We start from the raw sequence: 18,934 nt of genomic DNA, 5'->3' as shown, positions 1-18,934 counted from the left end.
TCTTTCCATAAAATAAAATAGAATGTATTCAAAGAAAGTTTATTAATTAAGTATCACACCCATTAGTATACACTTTTACAAACCTCACCCAATTTTAAATCAGGCGAAACCAACTGGTTGTTTTATCGCTTGTGTTTATCCAGTGTGCGAGCTAATTTATTTTCTCATAATTTATTTCATAACGAGAGAACGAGAAACTAAAACGTGGTGGCTTGTGATGGTCTTTGTCCCTTTAAGAAGTAGTGAGAGTGAGAGGAGGTGGTGCGGTTTCGCACCCAGGGTGGGAAACATGGGTGGGGTCAACGACTGGTGAGTGACAGTCGGTCACTGGCTCTGGCACTTTGCGACGCCTAAAGAATCCTATACAGCCAGTGAGATCAGGGCTTAACCCGCTCCTCAAATCTGAACAGCCAATTGCAGAGGTAAATGGGAGGACCTAAGGCGCTCTTGTGCATCCAACGTGGGACTGTGGAATGATCAGCCTGAAAAAAGGAAAGTAACTGAAGAGGGGGAAAACTCATGGTGGAGACGTAAGGACCGGGAGACTACATTTGCTTAATACTCGGATCGCCGGGATTTATTTGAACACACAGACTGCACCCGATCACTGCACACCCTGCAGACCCTTTAAACGTAGACGGCGGCGGCTTGTATGTTAAAAGTTGGAGTTGTTCGACATGATGAGCAAAGTGCTTCGCGGAATACAGCGCTCGTATTGACATTGCGTTTGCGTCAATGTTGTTGCTTCATTTCACATCGTCTGGACAGTTTGGAACATTTTCTGAAGTTACCTTACCGACCTGGGTCCGAGTCGGGATCGACTCTCTCATCCGAGGCGGTCCGGGCAACACTTTCCCTGTAACATAAAGTTGATCAACAGTTACTTTGGGAGCCGTCTCGTAGCGTGTCCTCTACCGTTCTCAACGTCCAGTCACCGAAGATGTTATTCAGGGAGACAAACGTTGTTTTCAGAGGGAAACTTCGTCCCCAACATGTTCCAGACATTCACCTATAACTTTGATTAAAAAATCGGGGCGCCTAAAATATTCTATGAAGCGTTTTTTTTTTTTGCTGGTCAAATTGTGAATCACCTTTTTTGGTTTCAACCCGCGTTGGCAAAGTTGGACTAAGATCTCGAGTACTCAATTAGTAGTTTAGGAGGTTTCTATACACAATTTGCTCACACAAGAAGGTGTTTTAGGTGCCTTTTTAAAAAAGTACTTTATCTTCAGTATTTTTTTTTCAATTTGTGGATAACAGGGGAGATGAGTAGCCGCTCCATTAAACCTGGATACAAAATGGCGGCGTCCCTGGAACGAATTGGAACTGTTTCTTCTCATTATGTTTTTTACTTAGTTCTTTCGCTCCAACTGCTTATCAATGTGGGACTGAGTGCTGATGCACGGTGTGTACAGAACTGTACTTGCGTTGGAGATTCGGTGGACTGTAGCAAATTGGACTGGTCGTCGATCCCGCTGGACCTTCCAGTTGGGACAGTTTCCTTGTAAGTATAGCGCGTCTTTGCCTCAGCCTATTTATTGACAAACCCATAACGGGATATCGGTGGTGCTGGGGGGGTCATCGGGGCGCACAGTTGCACAGTTCTGAATAAGGTCCACAATAAAGCAGCAGAGATTTTATGTAAACATTAGGTATTATCGATCAGCGCTTCACGACAGTAGCACACAACTGGCAACTGATTTAAATGTCTTTTCGCCTGATTGTTTGACAATCACCAGGTGTTTTATTTCCCCAATTTGTTTACCTCATACCAAACTATATATCTTACGCCATGCATACACCGGGTCAGAATTTGATACAAATGTAGGATACAAGCAAACAAACACACCTGTGACGAGCAGAAATTGTATATGCATCACAATTTCCCCCTGATTAGTTGGGCCAAAGTTACTTTATTTTTGGAACTACAATTAACACTTACACCACTGCAAAGTTTAAAATGCTTGGCCCAAAGCAATCTGATAACATTGGTGTCTCTTTTCCCCTAAATACCATAGTGATAAGAATTTGTGGTCTATTTAAACTTTGTTATGTGTAATAAGCTCTCTTGGATCTTGCAGAAATCGTAGGCCTGCAGGCATCACAAAGATTTCTGATATTTTTCTCTAGCTTTGCAGATGACAAAATGTAACATTATAAAAAAATGTTAACTCTTTGAAAGTAAAAGTTTCTAGCTGTTGAATGCCATTTTTTGTCTTAATGCTTGATTTTGAGTTTGTCTTAATGCTTGTTTGTCTTAATGCTTGAGTTTGTCTTAATGCTTGATTTTGATAAGGTCACAAATAAGATTTTCTTGTAAATTTAAGAAGGGGGTCCTTGGGGCAGACTAGACCACAGTTAAACCTCAGCCTTCAGGTTCCTGTAGGGAATTAACCAGTTAAGGAGCCATTTCACGGATCTCTCATAAAATCAGATGGCCCTCTGGCTGAATGACAGTTTTCTTAGAGATAGCGCAGCATTTCCCCCTGTTATCTAATTCAGAGGTTGGTATGGCTCATGAATCCTTTGGGACAATTGTGCTTTTATAGCAGGGGTCATTTTCAAATATGAGGCTACACAATTTCTATAGATGACGTGTGTGAGTGTGAATGTCGCATTGCTTTCCATGAGAAATATATACTTCAGGATTCACTTGGCTCCTAGGTTCCCATGGTAGTCAGTTAATGTTCCCCTGGGAAATAAGGCATGCATCTTCAAAAATGACATGTAAAAACACACACAATGGTTTTGTCCAAGTTGCCCTATTAAACAAAAGTATCATTTGGCCCATTTTGAGTGTAGCCACTATACCGCACCAATTCTTCGGTCTTCCCAGGCGGCAGACAAGTGTCTGATATCACATATCAGAGAACTGAGTTTCAACCGGGTGTGTATGTGATTTGTGCCGGTGTATATGTGATTTGTGCCCGCATGTGCGAGCACATTAGTGATCCTAAGGGGCTCCAAGTCTGCGTGCGAGCAAACCTTATTGTTTTAAGCAACCTTATCGGTCAAGATTTAAGAACCCGCAATCTTATTGTTGTCAAAGGGAATTGCTCTATTGCTTTAGAATTATCTTTTCCAAACACCTAGGTTGCAGGTTCCCACACCACTTGAGATAGTGCCCTTTTGTAACTTGCAGGTTAGTAGAGAGATGATAGAGAGAGAGAAAGCCCTTGACTTTTTGGTTTTAAAAGTGCCAGCTCAGTACGATTGCTTGATAGTGAAGTATTTCAGTAGTTTCTGAATGTGTCCCCATTACAAGTGCCTTGAGCAAGTTATGTACAATGAAGTAGAGTTTGTAAAGTTTCAGGTCTGCTAGATATGACAAAACAGAGTGAATACTGCTTTGAACTGCTTTTCATAATTAATTTCCCATGTAGTAAAACGTGTAGTGTCATGCCAATACTAGAATGCTGTGCTGTACCAAATCGGGCAGCACACTCGTCAAATGAGAGATGGGTTAGCTTGACTAGGACAGACAATTTAGGCCACTTACTTCACAGCTCGTGATAGGTTTATTTTTACCCCAGGAACCTGTCCAAACCAACGGTCCCAGGATGGGAGAGCATTGATAAAAAAAACAACAACACAGAGCAGAAACCAGGACGGCTGGAAATAGTTTTGTCTATTGTCCTTTTTTCAGAATACTTCAGAAATAATTTATTGATCCCGGGGGGAAATTGTGTGTGTGTGTGTGTGTGTGTGTGTGTGTGTGTGTGTGTGTGTGTGTGTGTGTGTGTGTGTGTGTGTGTGTGTGTGTGTGTGTGTGTGTGTGTGTGTGTGTGTGTGTGTGTGTGTGTGTGTGTTATAAAATAAGTAACAAATCTTCTGGGAATTATTGCAGAAAATTATTGTAAGGTTAAGTTAACCATATCAATTGTTATTGATTGATACATGTATGGGGTAGCTGCAGACGGGTGAAATAAGAAAGGCCAGTCTATTGACTCGGAGTGTCTGAAACTCTTGAGGGACGAGTTGAAAGGTTTGATTGTCACTGGCAGGGATGACTTCCTATTGTGCTCGGTGTCTCATGGAGTCTTGCACTGAATGTACTCCTTTGCTTGACCATCAATTGAAGGAGTAGGTTGGCGCTGTCCAAGATGATACTAACCCTAACTCGGAAATCATCCTTCTCTCTGACACCGCCACCAGAGAGTCAAGCGCCAACCCCGCAGCGTCACTGACTTTGTCGATGAGTTAGTTTGAGTTTGTTAGAGTCTGTTGCCGGTTTGTTTAGCTCAGAGTGGAAGAAGCGGTTGATCGTTTACTGCTAGGTGTCAACAATAACAAGCTGTGCATAAATCCACTCCAACAGTGCACTCTCCTTTTGAATGTTAAAAATGAATCTTACTTGACCTCAATGTACTCACCCTGGACATATGAACAGTACAAAGACAACCACAGTCTTAGAGTTCAGCAACTGTGTATCATTTGAACGCCTACATTTTATATAAATACTTAATTTAACAATGTAAATTTGTCAACGTTTACTGTTGATCAGAACCCTACAATCTCAATAAAAAATGTCTTTACATTTAAAACCCTTCAACTCTGAATAATTGCTGGTAAGGAGGTTTTATTATAAGGGTTATAACATTTTAAGCTTCACATGAAAGGTAAAATGTAGCCTAAACCCTCTCTTCAGCTTTTTCCAAGCCATCAAGTGAGTGCTGTCCAATATATATATTACTGATAAACATTAGCTTCTCACAGTATTTTAATAATACTGTGAGAAGCTAACACAAGGTGTTCATTACCATTGTTACCATTAGTAATGTGTTTAAATAGTGGTTTTCTTCCTGCTATGCCATCTTGTTAATGGGATTTTGCAAAGACATGAAAGCATGACTAATGCGTGCAGTGATTACAACGTTCATATGGAGATAAAGCAAAGCCTATTGTCCACTTGTAAACCACTACTACTGTTTTACCATCTGAGGTATTATACTGTTCTTTCAACTTTTATTTTCAAATAAGTTCCCTTCAAATTATACATTGTTTTGTGTCACCCATCAAAGGGCAGACTGATCTTAACTTATCCCTTTCCATTCCCTGTTTTGCCTGAGTAGTCACCTAAAGGACTTGAACCCAACAATGGCGGTCGGCCCCCACAATTCATTCATCACTTTGACTGTGATAAATGTCAGGAAAAGCTTCTGTATTAGTAAACATAACCCATATCCAGTGGATTTGGGCTTCTGCCCTCAGGAAGTGGGTTTGTTTTGGTGGTTTCCTGTCAGGGTCTGGTGGCTTGACCGGTTAGGGGTTTGGCACAACCAGGGTGGGGTTTCAGATCACCTGGTCTTTGTGGTGATGGTGGGGGCTGATGGGAAGGGTTTTGTCAATGTCATGGTCTGGTGCTGCTGCTGGCATCAGCCTCAGTTCAAAGCCATCTCCCCCAGCGGCAAGGATTTCCCTATAAACGGTCCGCTTGACAGTCAGGTCTTGGTAGAACTACTAATTCAACACAAGAGAAGGGTTTGCTCTTTCTAAACCTTTTACAATTCTTCTCTCTATGTTAATTTTCTCTTTTTTAATAGCCAAAACATGTGCCAAGAAGGACATTGTCATCAGTGTTTACCTTTTAGCCTAAGCCTTTGTATACATTCACGTTGGCTATTCATCAGACACATGAGCCTGTGCTATGCCTGTATGCTGGGTTCAGATGTGAGGCGAGAACAGGACTGATTCCAGTTTCTTCTTTGAGTCACCACCAAGGCAGAAATTTGAAAAATTCAGCAGCGTTGTTGCTCCGGCAGCAGCAGCAGCTCTTAGCAGCGGTACTCTGGAGCCCTTGTGGTTTCTGGGGCATTTCTCGCTACGCAGCCTTGTAATCTTGTGGTCGGGGGAGTGATTACGTTGAGTTTGTTTATTGTCCAAGCGTTTGTAGCCTTGTGACTGCGCTGTTCTCTGGCAGTATTTCTGAAAAGGGCCGTCCCGATGGTTCCCAATGGGGTTTAAGATGATGTTATGGTTGCGCTGTTAACTTTTTCTTTGCCCTTATCGGGGCCGTTGTTGGCTCTTTAGCCTAGAAGAACAGAGCTGTCCTTCACTCAAGCCATTAGGTAACGGTAAACTTAAATCTCCTTTTGGAGGAACCTGGCACATAAACGAGCAAGGGATCCGATCCAAAACAAAACACAGTAGGACTGGGGCCCGCTGCTTCCCCCTCCTCCCGACCCTCGCCATTTTAAAATGGGCATGCTGCTGGGAAGAGAAGCTTTACTGTGGTGTGTGTGTGTGTGTGTGTGTGTGTGTGTGTGTGTGTGTGTGTGTGTGTGTGTGTGTGTGTGTGTGTGTGTGTGTGTGTGTGTGTGTGTGTGTGTGTGTGTGTGTGTGTGTGTGTGTGTGTGTGTGTGTGGGGGGGGGGGGGGTTGGGTCACATGACTAGGTTAGTCATGAGGGGGGTCTTTTTCTACATCTACATCATAGTCACAATAGCGATAACAAAATTGTAATCAGATAACGAATGACTAATAAATGTATGCTATTACACTATTAAAGATACTCCTTCAGGAAAAACGTGGGCTACGCGTCTCCCCTGTAAATGGGAGGGCAGCTTATTTTGATTACTGGACGACGAGAAGAACTGGCAAAGGAGAAGCCCAGGTCAGACTCCAACTTTCGTAAGGACAGACAAAAGGACGACACTAACATGAAGTTATGGGCTGAGCTTATGGTCCTGCACTGGCTTCCATGACAATCAAACAGCTGCTGCCACAAGTCATCCCACAGGAATCCAGTCAGCAGAATAGAATCCAGTCAGCAGAATAGACAGCCTTTTTGTTAAGACACTTTGGGGCGCCAACTTATCCCCCCCCCTGCTCCCTCTCCCTGCGGAGTCGGTGTCTACAAAGTGGGTTTGATCGATGAATCATCTGTGAATTCTCTACATCTGGTAAGAGTTTGGAAATCTGGAGAAGCTGTTGGAGAATGGGGGGGGGGGGGGGAAGCGTGAGCTGGAAAGAGCGTATGCAAGACTGCGAATGCCGAGTGGAGAACCCCCTCTCCCCCACCCACCCGTTTTGTAATGCAGGCAACCTGGTGAGAGAGAAGCCAAGGTTCTGAGTGATAACATACCACACGCCAAAAAATATTCAAACCAAAATTATCCTTCATTGTCCGAAGGTATAGGACTATCTTGGCTCCTCTAACCTGTTTGCAAATCATGACATGCGCCGAATTGTCTCCTGTTTCACTTTGTATTGGCTGTGCTGAAATTAGCACAGCGTTCTGTCTGCTTGCATAATAAACAGGAACAAAGGCGGGAAAACTGATAATATCACGATCATTGGCTTTCCTCCCTTTTGAAGTAGAGAATGCAAGGTTTGCAGTCAGGTAGGCGTTGAACAACAGCTCCACTTAATGCCGAATTTACATTAGCCCTCCGGTTGAATTAAGTACACTCATTTCCTTCTGTTGCTACTAATCAGGTCGTCTGGTGGCGTCTGAAACACATTAGTAGGCTCCCATGCTTAAAAACCCTGCCCCCATGGGGCTGAAGTTTGGTGTGTGTGTGTGTGCATGCATGTCTGCAGACAGCACGCGTGCACACGCATAAACAACACCCTCCCCAAGAGTTGTGTTGCTGTGAACCATGTGCGCCTGTGTCTGGCCATGGCGTCCTCAGTCCTGGTTGTGGGGTTCACGCTCGGGGCCTGGGGCTCGCCTGGACTCTCCTTCCCAGCTCCTCCACTGTTTGTTTGGAATGGCCGTCCCCCGGCAGCCCACAGAGTGCTAGCAGCGGACCACATGGCTGCAAGATGTGGGCCTCTCGCCCGCCAGCCCGCTCGCCTTGTCTGCAGCGTGGGGAAACTTCAGAGAGGGAGACAGAGCACTGTGCCGAAACCTTTCTGATCTCCAAAGTGCCGTAAGGATCTTCTTATTTGTTGCCTGGAATCTCGGTTGCAGGTTAAGCATATGGACAGGGTGTGGGGATCAAGGGGGAGCTATTCTCTGACAGAACCTCCACATGTCATCCACTTTATCATTGACACATCCAATGTATCATCAACGCAGTTTCAGTGGGTTTTTGTAGCAGCTCAGACCTCTAGCGTCTTGTTAGTTCAAGATTAGACACGGCTCTTCCTTCTCATGCCTCTGTTTCTCCGGTTGGTGAGCTTGTAAAAAACAAACAAAAGGAGGGTGGCCTCGAGCTGGTGTTAGCTTTGTGTACACCATCACTGTTCTTCGACCTGGCCATAAAGTGCCATTTTTATGGCAGGAAGTATGTGTGTGTGCGTGGGTGTATTATCTGTCTCATATACAGGTTATCATTGCACTAGTTTATGACTTCGAAATGGAGGACATTAAAGAGCCTTCGGCCGCCGACCAGGTCACAACTGATCACCTCCTGCTTGCAGTGAGCAAAGTTCACACAGCCTTAATGTGATGGGTATTATGGGAAGGCATGGGCTTTGTGTCTGTGGTTTCTGCAGCGGTTTTAATTGCGCCATAGCGTAGGTTAGTTTTCATTATATTTAACTCGCTGAGGGGAACTTGGTTGGTTTATCCTTGTTCTTTTTAGGGCCTTGTCTACCATCCGGGGGAACGTTCTAGATTTGGGTTGTTTCAGGTGACCTCTACCACCCGCTCTGCTGACCCAGGCAGTTGTCGTTTGACCTGGCCGTTCGGCCGGCTCGCTGAATGGTTTTCTGGTGCTCGGGGGGGCAACAGGTGGTCGAAACTTTGGTACACTCACTGCTGGCTGACCCCATTTTCTGTGAGGTGTCTTCTCTAAGAAGCAACCAATGCTTTACATTTCCCCCAGCAATCGCAGACTCAGATGGCAAATCAAAAGAATGGAGGATTTAACACGGTGTCATTGGCCTGGTTGAGATGAGGTTTGGTTCCTCTTTGTCGAATGCATTTTAAATGCAGAGTTCCTCCTCTCTGTCCTTAATCTCAAACCAGATTTGATGTGTTAATGACGGGCCTTGGGGGAGGGGGTTGGGGAGCTAGGCATTGTTAAATGGGTTCAGTGTTGAAAGTGTGGGGCACTTCCTTACCTTCCTTCTCCCTACCCCCCATTACCACCACCACCCCCACCCTGATTTCAGCTGCCCTCCAAACCGACGCCTCCCTACAGTGCTGAGGGAGTAGAGGTCACCCTGACTTCTGTGGTCACCAATGGCTATCAGATAGCTGGGAGAACGGAGATGTAAAACATTGGTGAAATGTTAGCATGTGCGAGTAGATTATCATGTTTGAGTTAGTGTACTTTGCAGTGTACTTTGTAGAGAGTACATCCCTGGACCAATACCAACTCTGCTTCTGTTCTGGCACATTTGGGCTAAAATGTCTACTATACTATATGTGCTGGTAAAACCATTTAGTGACAAACTACTCAGCCAAGGATGCAGTTTACGAAATTTAACATCTCTTATCCTTCTAACACTTCTCAAATCTAGCACTGGGTTTGGGTGGGGATTAGGGGCGTAGATTTCACCTGACTAATGTCAAACAGCCATGCCCATTTGGATAAATAGCCCAGACTTGTTAAACAGCCATTCTAATTGTACCCTGCCATGGAAAGCACTCTTTGCAACACTCCATGCATTGTTTTATTTTGCTATAGTTCATCACCGCTTGGTCTCCTGATGGTTTAGGTCTTATAAAAAATAAGTTTAAGGAGATGGGCTGTTATTATTATTATTTTTGGCTAAATCTGTGTGTTTGTATATTTAAATAAGTTGCAATCAAGGATGGCCTATTACAGCCAGCTTTTCTTGTGCTGTTTAAACACAATCCTATTGGGGTGAATGCTTGTAAAATAGCAAGTTCAGGGGTCGTCTGAAAGGCATTAGACACAGTTAGTATTGGTGCGGCACCCCCCCCCACCCTCCCCACCCCCACTGCAAGCTCAAGACAGAGAGGAATGAGAAGGAAACGGGCGTTATCTCCATGCCTTACAGAAGGTGTTAAAATGGTGTGACCCTTATCTTCCTGCCTATCTGATCGGCACAAAGATTACTCTGGGTGAGTGAGGCGGTAAGACGAATAGTTGAGTGATCGCTGCGTGCCTCACCCCTCTTGTGTGATGTTACTGGGTGGACTTCACACAATCTCACACGATCACGCACACACGCACGCCATGTACAAGATCCGTTTAGTTTGACCTTCAGCACCAGGAAACTGGGATTACCAATGTCTTTTGTTGTTTTGTGTCCCCTTCTCTCTTTCTATTTAAATAATTTCATTCATCTATTTTAAGGCTCTCACATCTCCGTAGTTCCTATCTTGTTGTCCTTTGACATGCAAATATAGCGTTTCCTTGCACTTTGCTTGCTGAGGCAGGCTGCTAACACTATGGTAACCTGGAAGACGGATGGACGAATAAATCCATTTATGATGCCAATGACGTAGATACCTGTCCTTTCACTTTGAACCCTATTTGTATGATGAAATATATATATATTTTTTACTTAAGTAAGTAAGCATATGTTGCTGTTGTTGCCCTATCCTTATTGCATAACAAGCTACAGTACTGAAATCCAGCAGACTTGCTGTCTTGTGGCTGCTGTAGGATTCTTGTTTGCCTTTGTGTGTGTTTGGTGGGGAGGGGGTATTCTATGCCTGTTATGTTGAAAACACACTGTTGAGTGTTTTACCAGATGACGGTTCTCACTCTCTCTATGGTTGTGGTGAGGGCAGCTTACTCACCTCCTCCTCCCTGCCCTCCTCCCCCCCTTGGGCAGGCGTTCCACAGGAAAACCCTGTGATTTTTCACTTAGCTCCAGCATAACAAGTTAATTGCCTCCTATTGCAGCGGACGACGATTTAGTGATCTGCGGCACAATGGTGGGAGGTGCAGCAGTGAATGATCATGATGTCACACACACCTCCCTGTCAGGTCTCTGCCTGGAGGGCAGGCACATGCTCTGCTATTATCCTGTCACACAATCCAGGTTGAACAAGGGAGTCGGGATGAGTGGTCATCATACACAGGGAGAGCGGAAAGGGAAAGCCACTGTAACAGTGTGGGGGGGGGGCAAACATTGGGCTGAGATTGAAATGAATCTCGTGCAAATAAACATGTTTGTGTGGCTCAAGCAGTGGAATCTTTGCAATCTTTGTTTATACGTTTTTACAGAATAAGCCGCAGATACATGTTATGGCACAATATGTTTCACAACATACTAAATAAGGCTTCTGGAATCCTTTTCGGGCACACTAACCAGTACTGAAAGAGTGCCAACAATACCTCACCCATGCCTCTCCAGACCGCCCCCCTCCCAGACTGCCCTGCAGTGGTCTTTTGAGGCCATAGTGGGACCTGGTGGAATGTTGAGCGTCGGGTACATGTCCGGGACATACACTAGTGGATGAACAACCGGGGGTTTCTTTGCAGCCCCGTGAAACAATCCCAGGCCTTCTCTCTCAGGTCTGACGCGAGTTGGGACCGAGGGACAGTGGGCTTGCATTGTTTACCTCGGTCTTAAACACACACACACACACACACACACACACACACACACACACACACACACACACACACACACACACACACACACACATACCAAAATAATGACCTGCAGCCGCCTTACTGAACTAAGGATGTGTGTGTGTATGGGGGTGATTTTGTGAGTGAGAGCTGGCACTGGGTTTGCATGAGAGGGAAATTAGTTTCATATAGAGTGGGAATTATTATCTGAAATCCAGGTGTATCACATCCACACAGATCTACACTACCTTTCGTTTGTTCCGTCTCCCTCTGTCTCTGGGCGGCGGTGGTAACGCTATACCAGTTGACAAATCACTCTCTAATAAGCCGCTGTCCAGGTAAAGTGCCAGCTATTAAATATGCTGTTCGCCTTAAGTGCAAATTGAGCGCCGTGTAGATGAATGGCTTCGGGCTGTTAGGGAAGTGAGCCAGCAGGGACACACACACACACACACACACACACACTCACACACACACACACACCCGCTGTATCAATAGTATTGATCTGGGCTGCTGAGCAGAGGAACTCCTGTGTTCTCAAACACACAACCTCCTGAGGAACCAGCAGAGAGAGGGAGGAAGGGGGGGGGGGGTATTCCTCCAATTTAACAAATTTAATCCAGTTGGGCAACAGTCGATGTTCCTTTGTTACCTGTTTTTAATCTAACACCATGGTTTCAGTTTTGAACTATGAATGGCCTATCTACCACTTTCGCGTACATAGTAATAACTGTTCGTTGGATGTTCATTGCTCTTTTTCCTTTTTTCTTTTTTAGAAATCTTGGACACAACAAGCTCACCAGCATAAATTACGAAGCCTTGGCCAACCTTCCCAACCTGCGAGAACTGTAAGTCATTCAACACAACCTGTCATTAACATGGAAAACACCCCCAGACACCTCCCGTGATGTGTATCAGGGGGTCGTTTCCTTCCAGGAGGGGGGGTTGATTTGTGTGTTGGCTAGGTTTTAACTCTTAAATGAGCGCCTTTGTGTTGGCTGCGCTATCGATCGGCTGACATGACAAACCCGTTGGTGCTCGTCAAGTCGATCACAAAGGGCTAGCTTTTCACTTTGAGATCGTGGCAGACTATGTTTAGTGCAGTGTGTGTGTATAAATATGTGTGTTTGTGTGCCTTTTCACATGTAAATCAAAAAATGCTATTTCCCTCACCAAGCAAGTGTGATCTCCAGGTAATTTAACCACGATAGGGGGGGGGAGGGGATTTAACACCTAGTATTGCTGATGCATATCCAGGCAGCATCCTGGTGTGTATCGCCAGGCAGGCACAACGGCCAATTGAGAATAAAGTGGTGGTTTTTCTATATAAAGTCTCTCCCCATCACCCGACACCGTGGCCAACGCTGGCCTTGTAAATATTTAATACCACGAGGAGAGGGTCTGGTTCTGTGTCGCTCAGCGGAGGCATGTGGGACACACACATAGAAGCACACGCACACACACACACGCTGGATCAGCAGTGACACACTCTGGTGACATCCATGGCAGGCAGGACCAGACACGGTGACATATGTGGCAGAGACATCTGTTTCACGTTCATGTTATTTAAGGTTTTTCTGGAAAGGGGAAGACTTGTCACTCGCTCTGCACAACCAGTCATGGAACGTTTTGATTGGTCACAGTTGTACCAGGAAGAGATTATCCTTATTTTGAAATGCTATTGTGGATAGATCAGGGTTTTAGTCTCTCGTGATTTATGTCTGGATTTTTATTTATTTATGAAAAATACAATGACGTTTTTAGGGATCTACTGCATATCCTGTTATGGTAGAATTCCTTTTAGGTAGATGCTTTTGTATTAATAATTGTGTAGTTGTCTTACACTCCATTTTTTTGTGTTTATTTCCAGGCGTCTGGACCACAATGAACTGACCTCCATACCAGAGTTGGGACAGGCGGCCTCCACGATTGCATTGCTCTACCTGTGAGTACTGTCCCACTTACATTTCCTGCAATTGTCGTCACATGTTTGATGACCCCATTCGGAACAGACCATAAATCATCTTCTGTGGAGCGATCTTTGTGACAGTTTGAGGAGGCCGTGGATGAAACACAAAAGTCTCCCCTCCCGTTCCTCATGGGCCTTGCTGGCACCAATGCCAGCTGAAGCGTTGGCAGCCATGAGTGTGTGGTCAAGCAACTGACCAGTCATGTACGGGTTGGACTGTTCCCGTCTGACTTGGTTCCCATGACGCGCGGCCATTGCTGTTGCGTCCTCCTTGTAAAACCCTTTTCTGTTGGCCCTTACTGGCCTCCTGCTGAGAGATTTACTGCCCTATTTGGGGAGAGGCAAAGCAGCACATATGTGTTTGTGTGTCAAACAATTTGTCAAAAATGTTTGTCTGATTCCTCTTGAGGATAACGTAGAAGATATCATTTTCTTTTGTTAAATTTGATTTAGATAATAACAAAATGGATAATCTGATTTGAAAGTTAATGTCATCACTGACACACTGCCAAGGAATAGACCTCGCTTGGCATGTTTTGCTTATCAGCCTCCATCGGCTCTCTCTCTCTCTCTCTCGCTCTAGCTTCCCATTTAACCAGAAAACAACAAGGCAAAGACCCCATAGCTATAATAGCGCTAGCCATTCCACCCAGGCAGTCTGTGTATTTCCTTTTACACCTCGCTAGCGCGCTCACCCTTACCCTGCTAGTAAAACGCCCAGCTGTCGACCGCTATGCCGCTGGTTAGCCCCGAGGCCGTCTCTGTGTCATCTGCCTTCTCAGAAGTCGTCCAGACATCGCCCATGATTCACAAGGGAAGTTCAAGGTAGCGTTGTGCAACACTCAGTTTCCATGCTAGCTTTTGTAGTGTTTATTAAAATACATACACTGTTAAGTTTATTCTGCAGGAGTTGTCCTTTACCTGCACCATTCCTCTCCTCTTGGTCTTTTTCTACAAGGCAGGGGATTGGTGGTTGGGCAGGGGTGGCGGCGGTGGTCTTTTTTTGCCTGACTTATAGCCTGTTGCTATGGGAAAGCCTGCAGTGAGAAGGTGTGTGTGTGTGTGTGTGTGTGTGTGTGTGTGTGTGTGTGTGTGTGTGTGTGTGTGTGTGTGTGTGTGTGTGTGTGTGTGTGTGTGTGTGTGTGTGTGTGTGTGTGTGTGTGTGTGTGTGTGTGTGTGCGCATGTTTGAGTGGGAGTGCGTACTTGGGGGAGGGGGTGTTGGTCATAGCTTTACGAAGCCGCACAGCTGAAGGCCCATCGGAGCTCTTGCAGCTGCAGCTGTCAATCAGAATGCTTACTGTAAAATGGGTGACAGGGAGCATGTGTGTGTGGGGGGGAGTGAGTCTATGCATGTGTGTGTGTGTGTGTGTGTGTGTGTGTTGGGGGGGGACGGTAAGGGAGTAGCGGCTGGGTCAGCGTGACATCATCATGACTGTGGGACAAAGAGGCGTGGCTGTGAAGGAGGAGGAGGAGGATGTGGTGAAGGCAGGATATGGGGGAGAGAGACGGCGAGCGAGATAGAGAGAAAGATGGGAGAAGGAGAGATCTGATGTGTAGGGTTGTGTACACACTCCAGACTCACCTCTTCCCTGTGTGTGTGTGTGTGTGTGTGTGTGTGTGTGTGTGTGTGTGCGCGTGTGTGTTGAATGTGCCTTGGCGTACGCAGCCGCACGGAACGTGGATGGCAGTGCGTCGCAGACCAAATTCCTTTGCTGTGGTTGAGGATCGGCTGGAATGCCGTCTGACTGCGGGTTTGTGCGTGACAAGTGGTTTGAAGGAAGAACGCAGGCACGCACATGCAGAGATCCACAGAAACACATGCACTGACACACACGCACACACACAGACACTCACAGGGTGAGAAGATCTGTAACCTTGGACTCAGTCCTTTGGACAGACAGAGAGCCCTTCAGACGTGGCGGTCCGATAGTGTCTCTGTACTTAAGTCGCCCACATATCCGAGCTCATCATTCAGATGGACGGGACTGACTGCGAGTGACACACAGGATGAATAATGTCCTCCTCACGCACACACGCCCTTCCCACAACGACACGGAGGAGAAGCTGTTGCTGTGGGAGCCTCCACTTTGGAGCGTTGCTCATTTTGATCTGAACCAGTTGCTCGACAACTCGTCTCTCACTCACTCTTCCTTTGTTTCTGTTCTCTCTCGCTTTCTTTTTTTCTGATCGTCATCTCTATCCCTCTCCCCTCGCATTTGTCGTCTCTCGCTCTCTGCCCTCTCCCTGTTAATTCTTTATTTTCTCTCCCTCTCACTCCTTATCCATCTGATCTCTCGCCCCTCGTTCTGTTGGAGTTCATGGGGCAGAGATAAGCCACTTACAGCATTAATCTCTACGCAGTCCACTTCGTCGCCGGTGATTTCCCATCCATGTTCCGCGGACAAATTTGCTCATTTCCCAATCAGAGGGACGAGCCAGAAGGAGGCATGGCTGGAACTCCTTAGCGGGGACTTCACGCGTTCGCAAAAACAAAAACACCGCCCCCAGGACTTGACAGCTTTTCGCTTCAAAACAAACCGGGCAGACATGGGAACGTATGCCAAGCTCCCACAGCCCCATAATGCTCTTGGCCAGCCCAGCCTGGTGTCCCACAGGCTCCCAGAATGCTCTGCCCAGCAGGAGGGCTACAAAAAGCGAAAAAGGAAAAGAGAAATCGCAAAGCAAGTTTTTTTTTTTTTAATCACCCGCTTCAAAGTGACAGCGGAGCAGCACAAAGTGGGTCTTTGTGCACTGATGGGCCAAGAGGACATTCAAGAGAAAGCCGTCCCCGGCACTCAAGATACAATCATATGGCCTGCGGGCGGATCAGATCTCTGACATAATTCTGCTATTGTCCCCGTGTTGAGATTCAAAGAAAGTCCATTGCCCCCTCCTCTAAACGAGCACACGAAAACCAATCCGAACAGACGCAATACTGTACAGCGCTAATGTGCCTTCAAAAGAGGTGTCAGGAGGACCAATGCCCTCTTTTGATAAGGATCTACATGGGGTTGTATGGTGAATAGCGCTTTCAGCCATCACAGAACTCTGTTGAGCTGAGCTATCGCTGGACGTGTGATAATCACTGTTTTGATAAACACAACTGTTGTGTCTGTGAGAGCGTATGTTCGCTTGGGACTTTTTCTCTCTCTCTCCTCCCTCTCTCTCGCACACTTTGTTGCTCTTCCACAGCTGCACTCAGAGTGTGGGAGAGAGAGAGATAGAGAGAGAGATGACTATGGAGGAAGTGAAGAAGGAATTTGGCCCGTGTGGACTGAGAAACAGAAAAAGAAAGAGAGGAGAGTGAGAGAGGGGCCACCAGTTTGAAATAGATCTGTTTTTCCCACCAAAGGTCACCAGCTGTTGACCCCATCTCTCTCTCTCTCTCTTTCTCTCTCAGTCCCTCTGTCCTTCTCTGTCTCCCCCTTTGAACGAAGGTCCCTTTCCTTGTTTGTTTGTCTCCAACTCATCTTTAACTATTTCCGGTGCTGTTTATACAGGTGGGCCACTGTAGATTTACCCCTCCTCCCTGGCACTAAGTAAATGTGTGCGTGTGCGTGTGTGTGTGTGTGTGTGTGTGTGTGTGTGTGTGTGTGAGAGAGGGCTGGAAAGGAATGATGACTGACCTTGTTTTGATGGAGTTTGACTGGTAGAACACCTGCTTGCACGAATAGACACACAGACATGCAGACAGATGCACACAATCTGACCAGCATCCAAACCCTCCATGGAAAGTTTTCATAAATGCTGCGTCATGCTTGAACCTCAGTGTTCTTTTTGTTTTTCTTGTTTTTTTTTAGGCACCTTTGGGCCTTTGCCAAGGTTAAGGCAAAATAACGTATTTGGTCAAACATTTTTAATATAAAACTTCGATGGAGCTTGTGTGCGCTCCAAAACGAGGACACATTGTGTGTGCGTGCGTGTCTCCATAGTTGGCTGTGTGCTCCTCTCCTTGCACCATCCTCTCCGTCTCCAAGGTAAACAGAGAGACGTGATTTGGAATCATTTCTCCTTTCTTTCTTTCTTTCCTTTCATTCTTTCTTTCTTTTCTTTATTTCACTCTTCCTTTTCCTTCTTTCTTCTCAAGCATGTGTTCTTTCCTATACAGTATATCAGTCAGAGGAGCAAAGTGCAATTGTCTCAGAACCAGGGACAGATCTAGGACTGATCTTGCGTCCAACTCCGGGCCCCGTACAGGGACACTAGAGCGGAGATCTTGGAAGCCTTCAAGATTTTCAACATTCAATAATTAGAAGTACCTAGCTTTGTCTTATTAAAAGGCGTCTATATTTGGTGTAATGTTTACAGATGAATTCCACCTAACCACATGGGAGACAGTTTTCCTGCACTGAATCACACCCTAAAAGCGACCATTGTGCCATGTTTGGTTAGCTCCGTTTCATTGGGTCGAGACAATGAGCATCCAGCTGTCACTACAACAGCACTACACTCACCACTAGTGTGATCTCAGTGCTAAAGCTTCCCACATCATTTATTGGACATTAGACTACGATCGATTCCAAATCTTTGTGTTATCTGCAATTCCCCAACATTGAGTCAAGTACAAACAACCCCCCCCCCCCCCTCTCCCCACAGCTCGAGTTGTTGATATTAAACACATTTTTTAAAGGAGTGGGTGTTAAAGGCGTGAGAAAATTGACTATAAAGTATACATAGTTAAGTGCGTATGCAGATGGAAAGTTGTCATAAATCGGTCCTTTTTTTGTCTCTTTTTTTAAATTGTAAAGCTTAGCATATACGGCAACATTGTCTGTAGGATTTTGGTTTTAAACAGTAGTTCTAATCCTTTGATCGGAAATGATCATCAGCAAACGGACATTACGCAGACGCCTTGAGAAACGCTCAATAAGTTATCTCCACAATCCATCGTGGTCTCAAGTGCTCTGTGAGTCCTAAATCCTCCGGGCTCCTCTGGAGAGGACTGCGTGGAGGGAAACCCATGGCTCAGGTGTCCACTTGGTTGTTTATAGAGGACCAGTCCTCTGTTTGGAAGCCTTTTTAGAGTGTGTGTGTTTAGCTGCCAGAACCCAAGACCCACTCTGTACTGTGTACTCTAGTCTCTTGGCTCCTCAAGGGCCGATCTCAGAAGCTAAGAACGTTTGGTTGAGTGGGGTTTTCTCATCAGAGGAGTGGGGAAACTTGGGCAAACCTGGGTTGGGTATATTTATCGTGTGTTTCAGCAGATTCTCGACGTCCTGGAAAAAAAAGAATAACGATTGCTAATGGTAATGGAAGAAATTGGCTAACAGTGGACCATTTCTATGCTGTTTTTCCAGACATCATAATAAGATCCGCAGCATCGATGGCACCAGGACCAGAGAGCTAGGGTCGGTGGAAACCCTGGACCTCAGCAACAATGATATCACTGAGTTGCGCACTCACTGCTTCCCCGCGGGCCTCCGAATCAAAGACCTGTGAGTACAAGCTCAGTGGAGCCTTGGAGCTCATCTGCATGAGGCATTGCAACACACTCATCAACTATATAGTTTTCTCACCC

The 18,934-nt window shown here is 45.8% G+C and overlaps 1 protein-coding gene across 1 annotated transcript in view; it reads left to right on the top strand.

The window, feature by feature from the left end:
• The first annotated feature begins 299 nt into the window (after nucleotides 1–299).
• lrig1 (leucine-rich repeats and immunoglobulin-like domains 1) overlaps nucleotides 300–18,934 on the top strand; it is a 37,245-nt gene continuing 18,610 nt past the window's right edge. The window contains exons 1-4 of the mRNA XM_056605163.1: nucleotides 300–1,504; nucleotides 12,223–12,294; nucleotides 13,317–13,391; nucleotides 18,714–18,851. Coding sequence (XP_056461138.1) covers nucleotides 1,266–1,504; nucleotides 12,223–12,294; nucleotides 13,317–13,391; nucleotides 18,714–18,851 — 524 coding nt within the window. The 5' untranslated portion in view covers nucleotides 300–1,265. The remainder of the gene's footprint in view (nucleotides 1,505–12,222; nucleotides 12,295–13,316; nucleotides 13,392–18,713; nucleotides 18,852–18,934) is intronic.

The sequence above is a fragment of the Gadus chalcogrammus genome, chromosome 13 (genome assembly GCF_026213295.1).
Source record: "Gadus chalcogrammus isolate NIFS_2021 chromosome 13, NIFS_Gcha_1.0, whole genome shotgun sequence".
Classification (NCBI taxonomy): Eukaryota; Metazoa; Chordata; class Actinopteri; order Gadiformes; family Gadidae; genus Gadus; species Gadus chalcogrammus.
The sequence above is the reverse complement of the archived record's forward strand: the minus strand, read 5'-3'. Positions and strand labels throughout refer to the sequence as shown.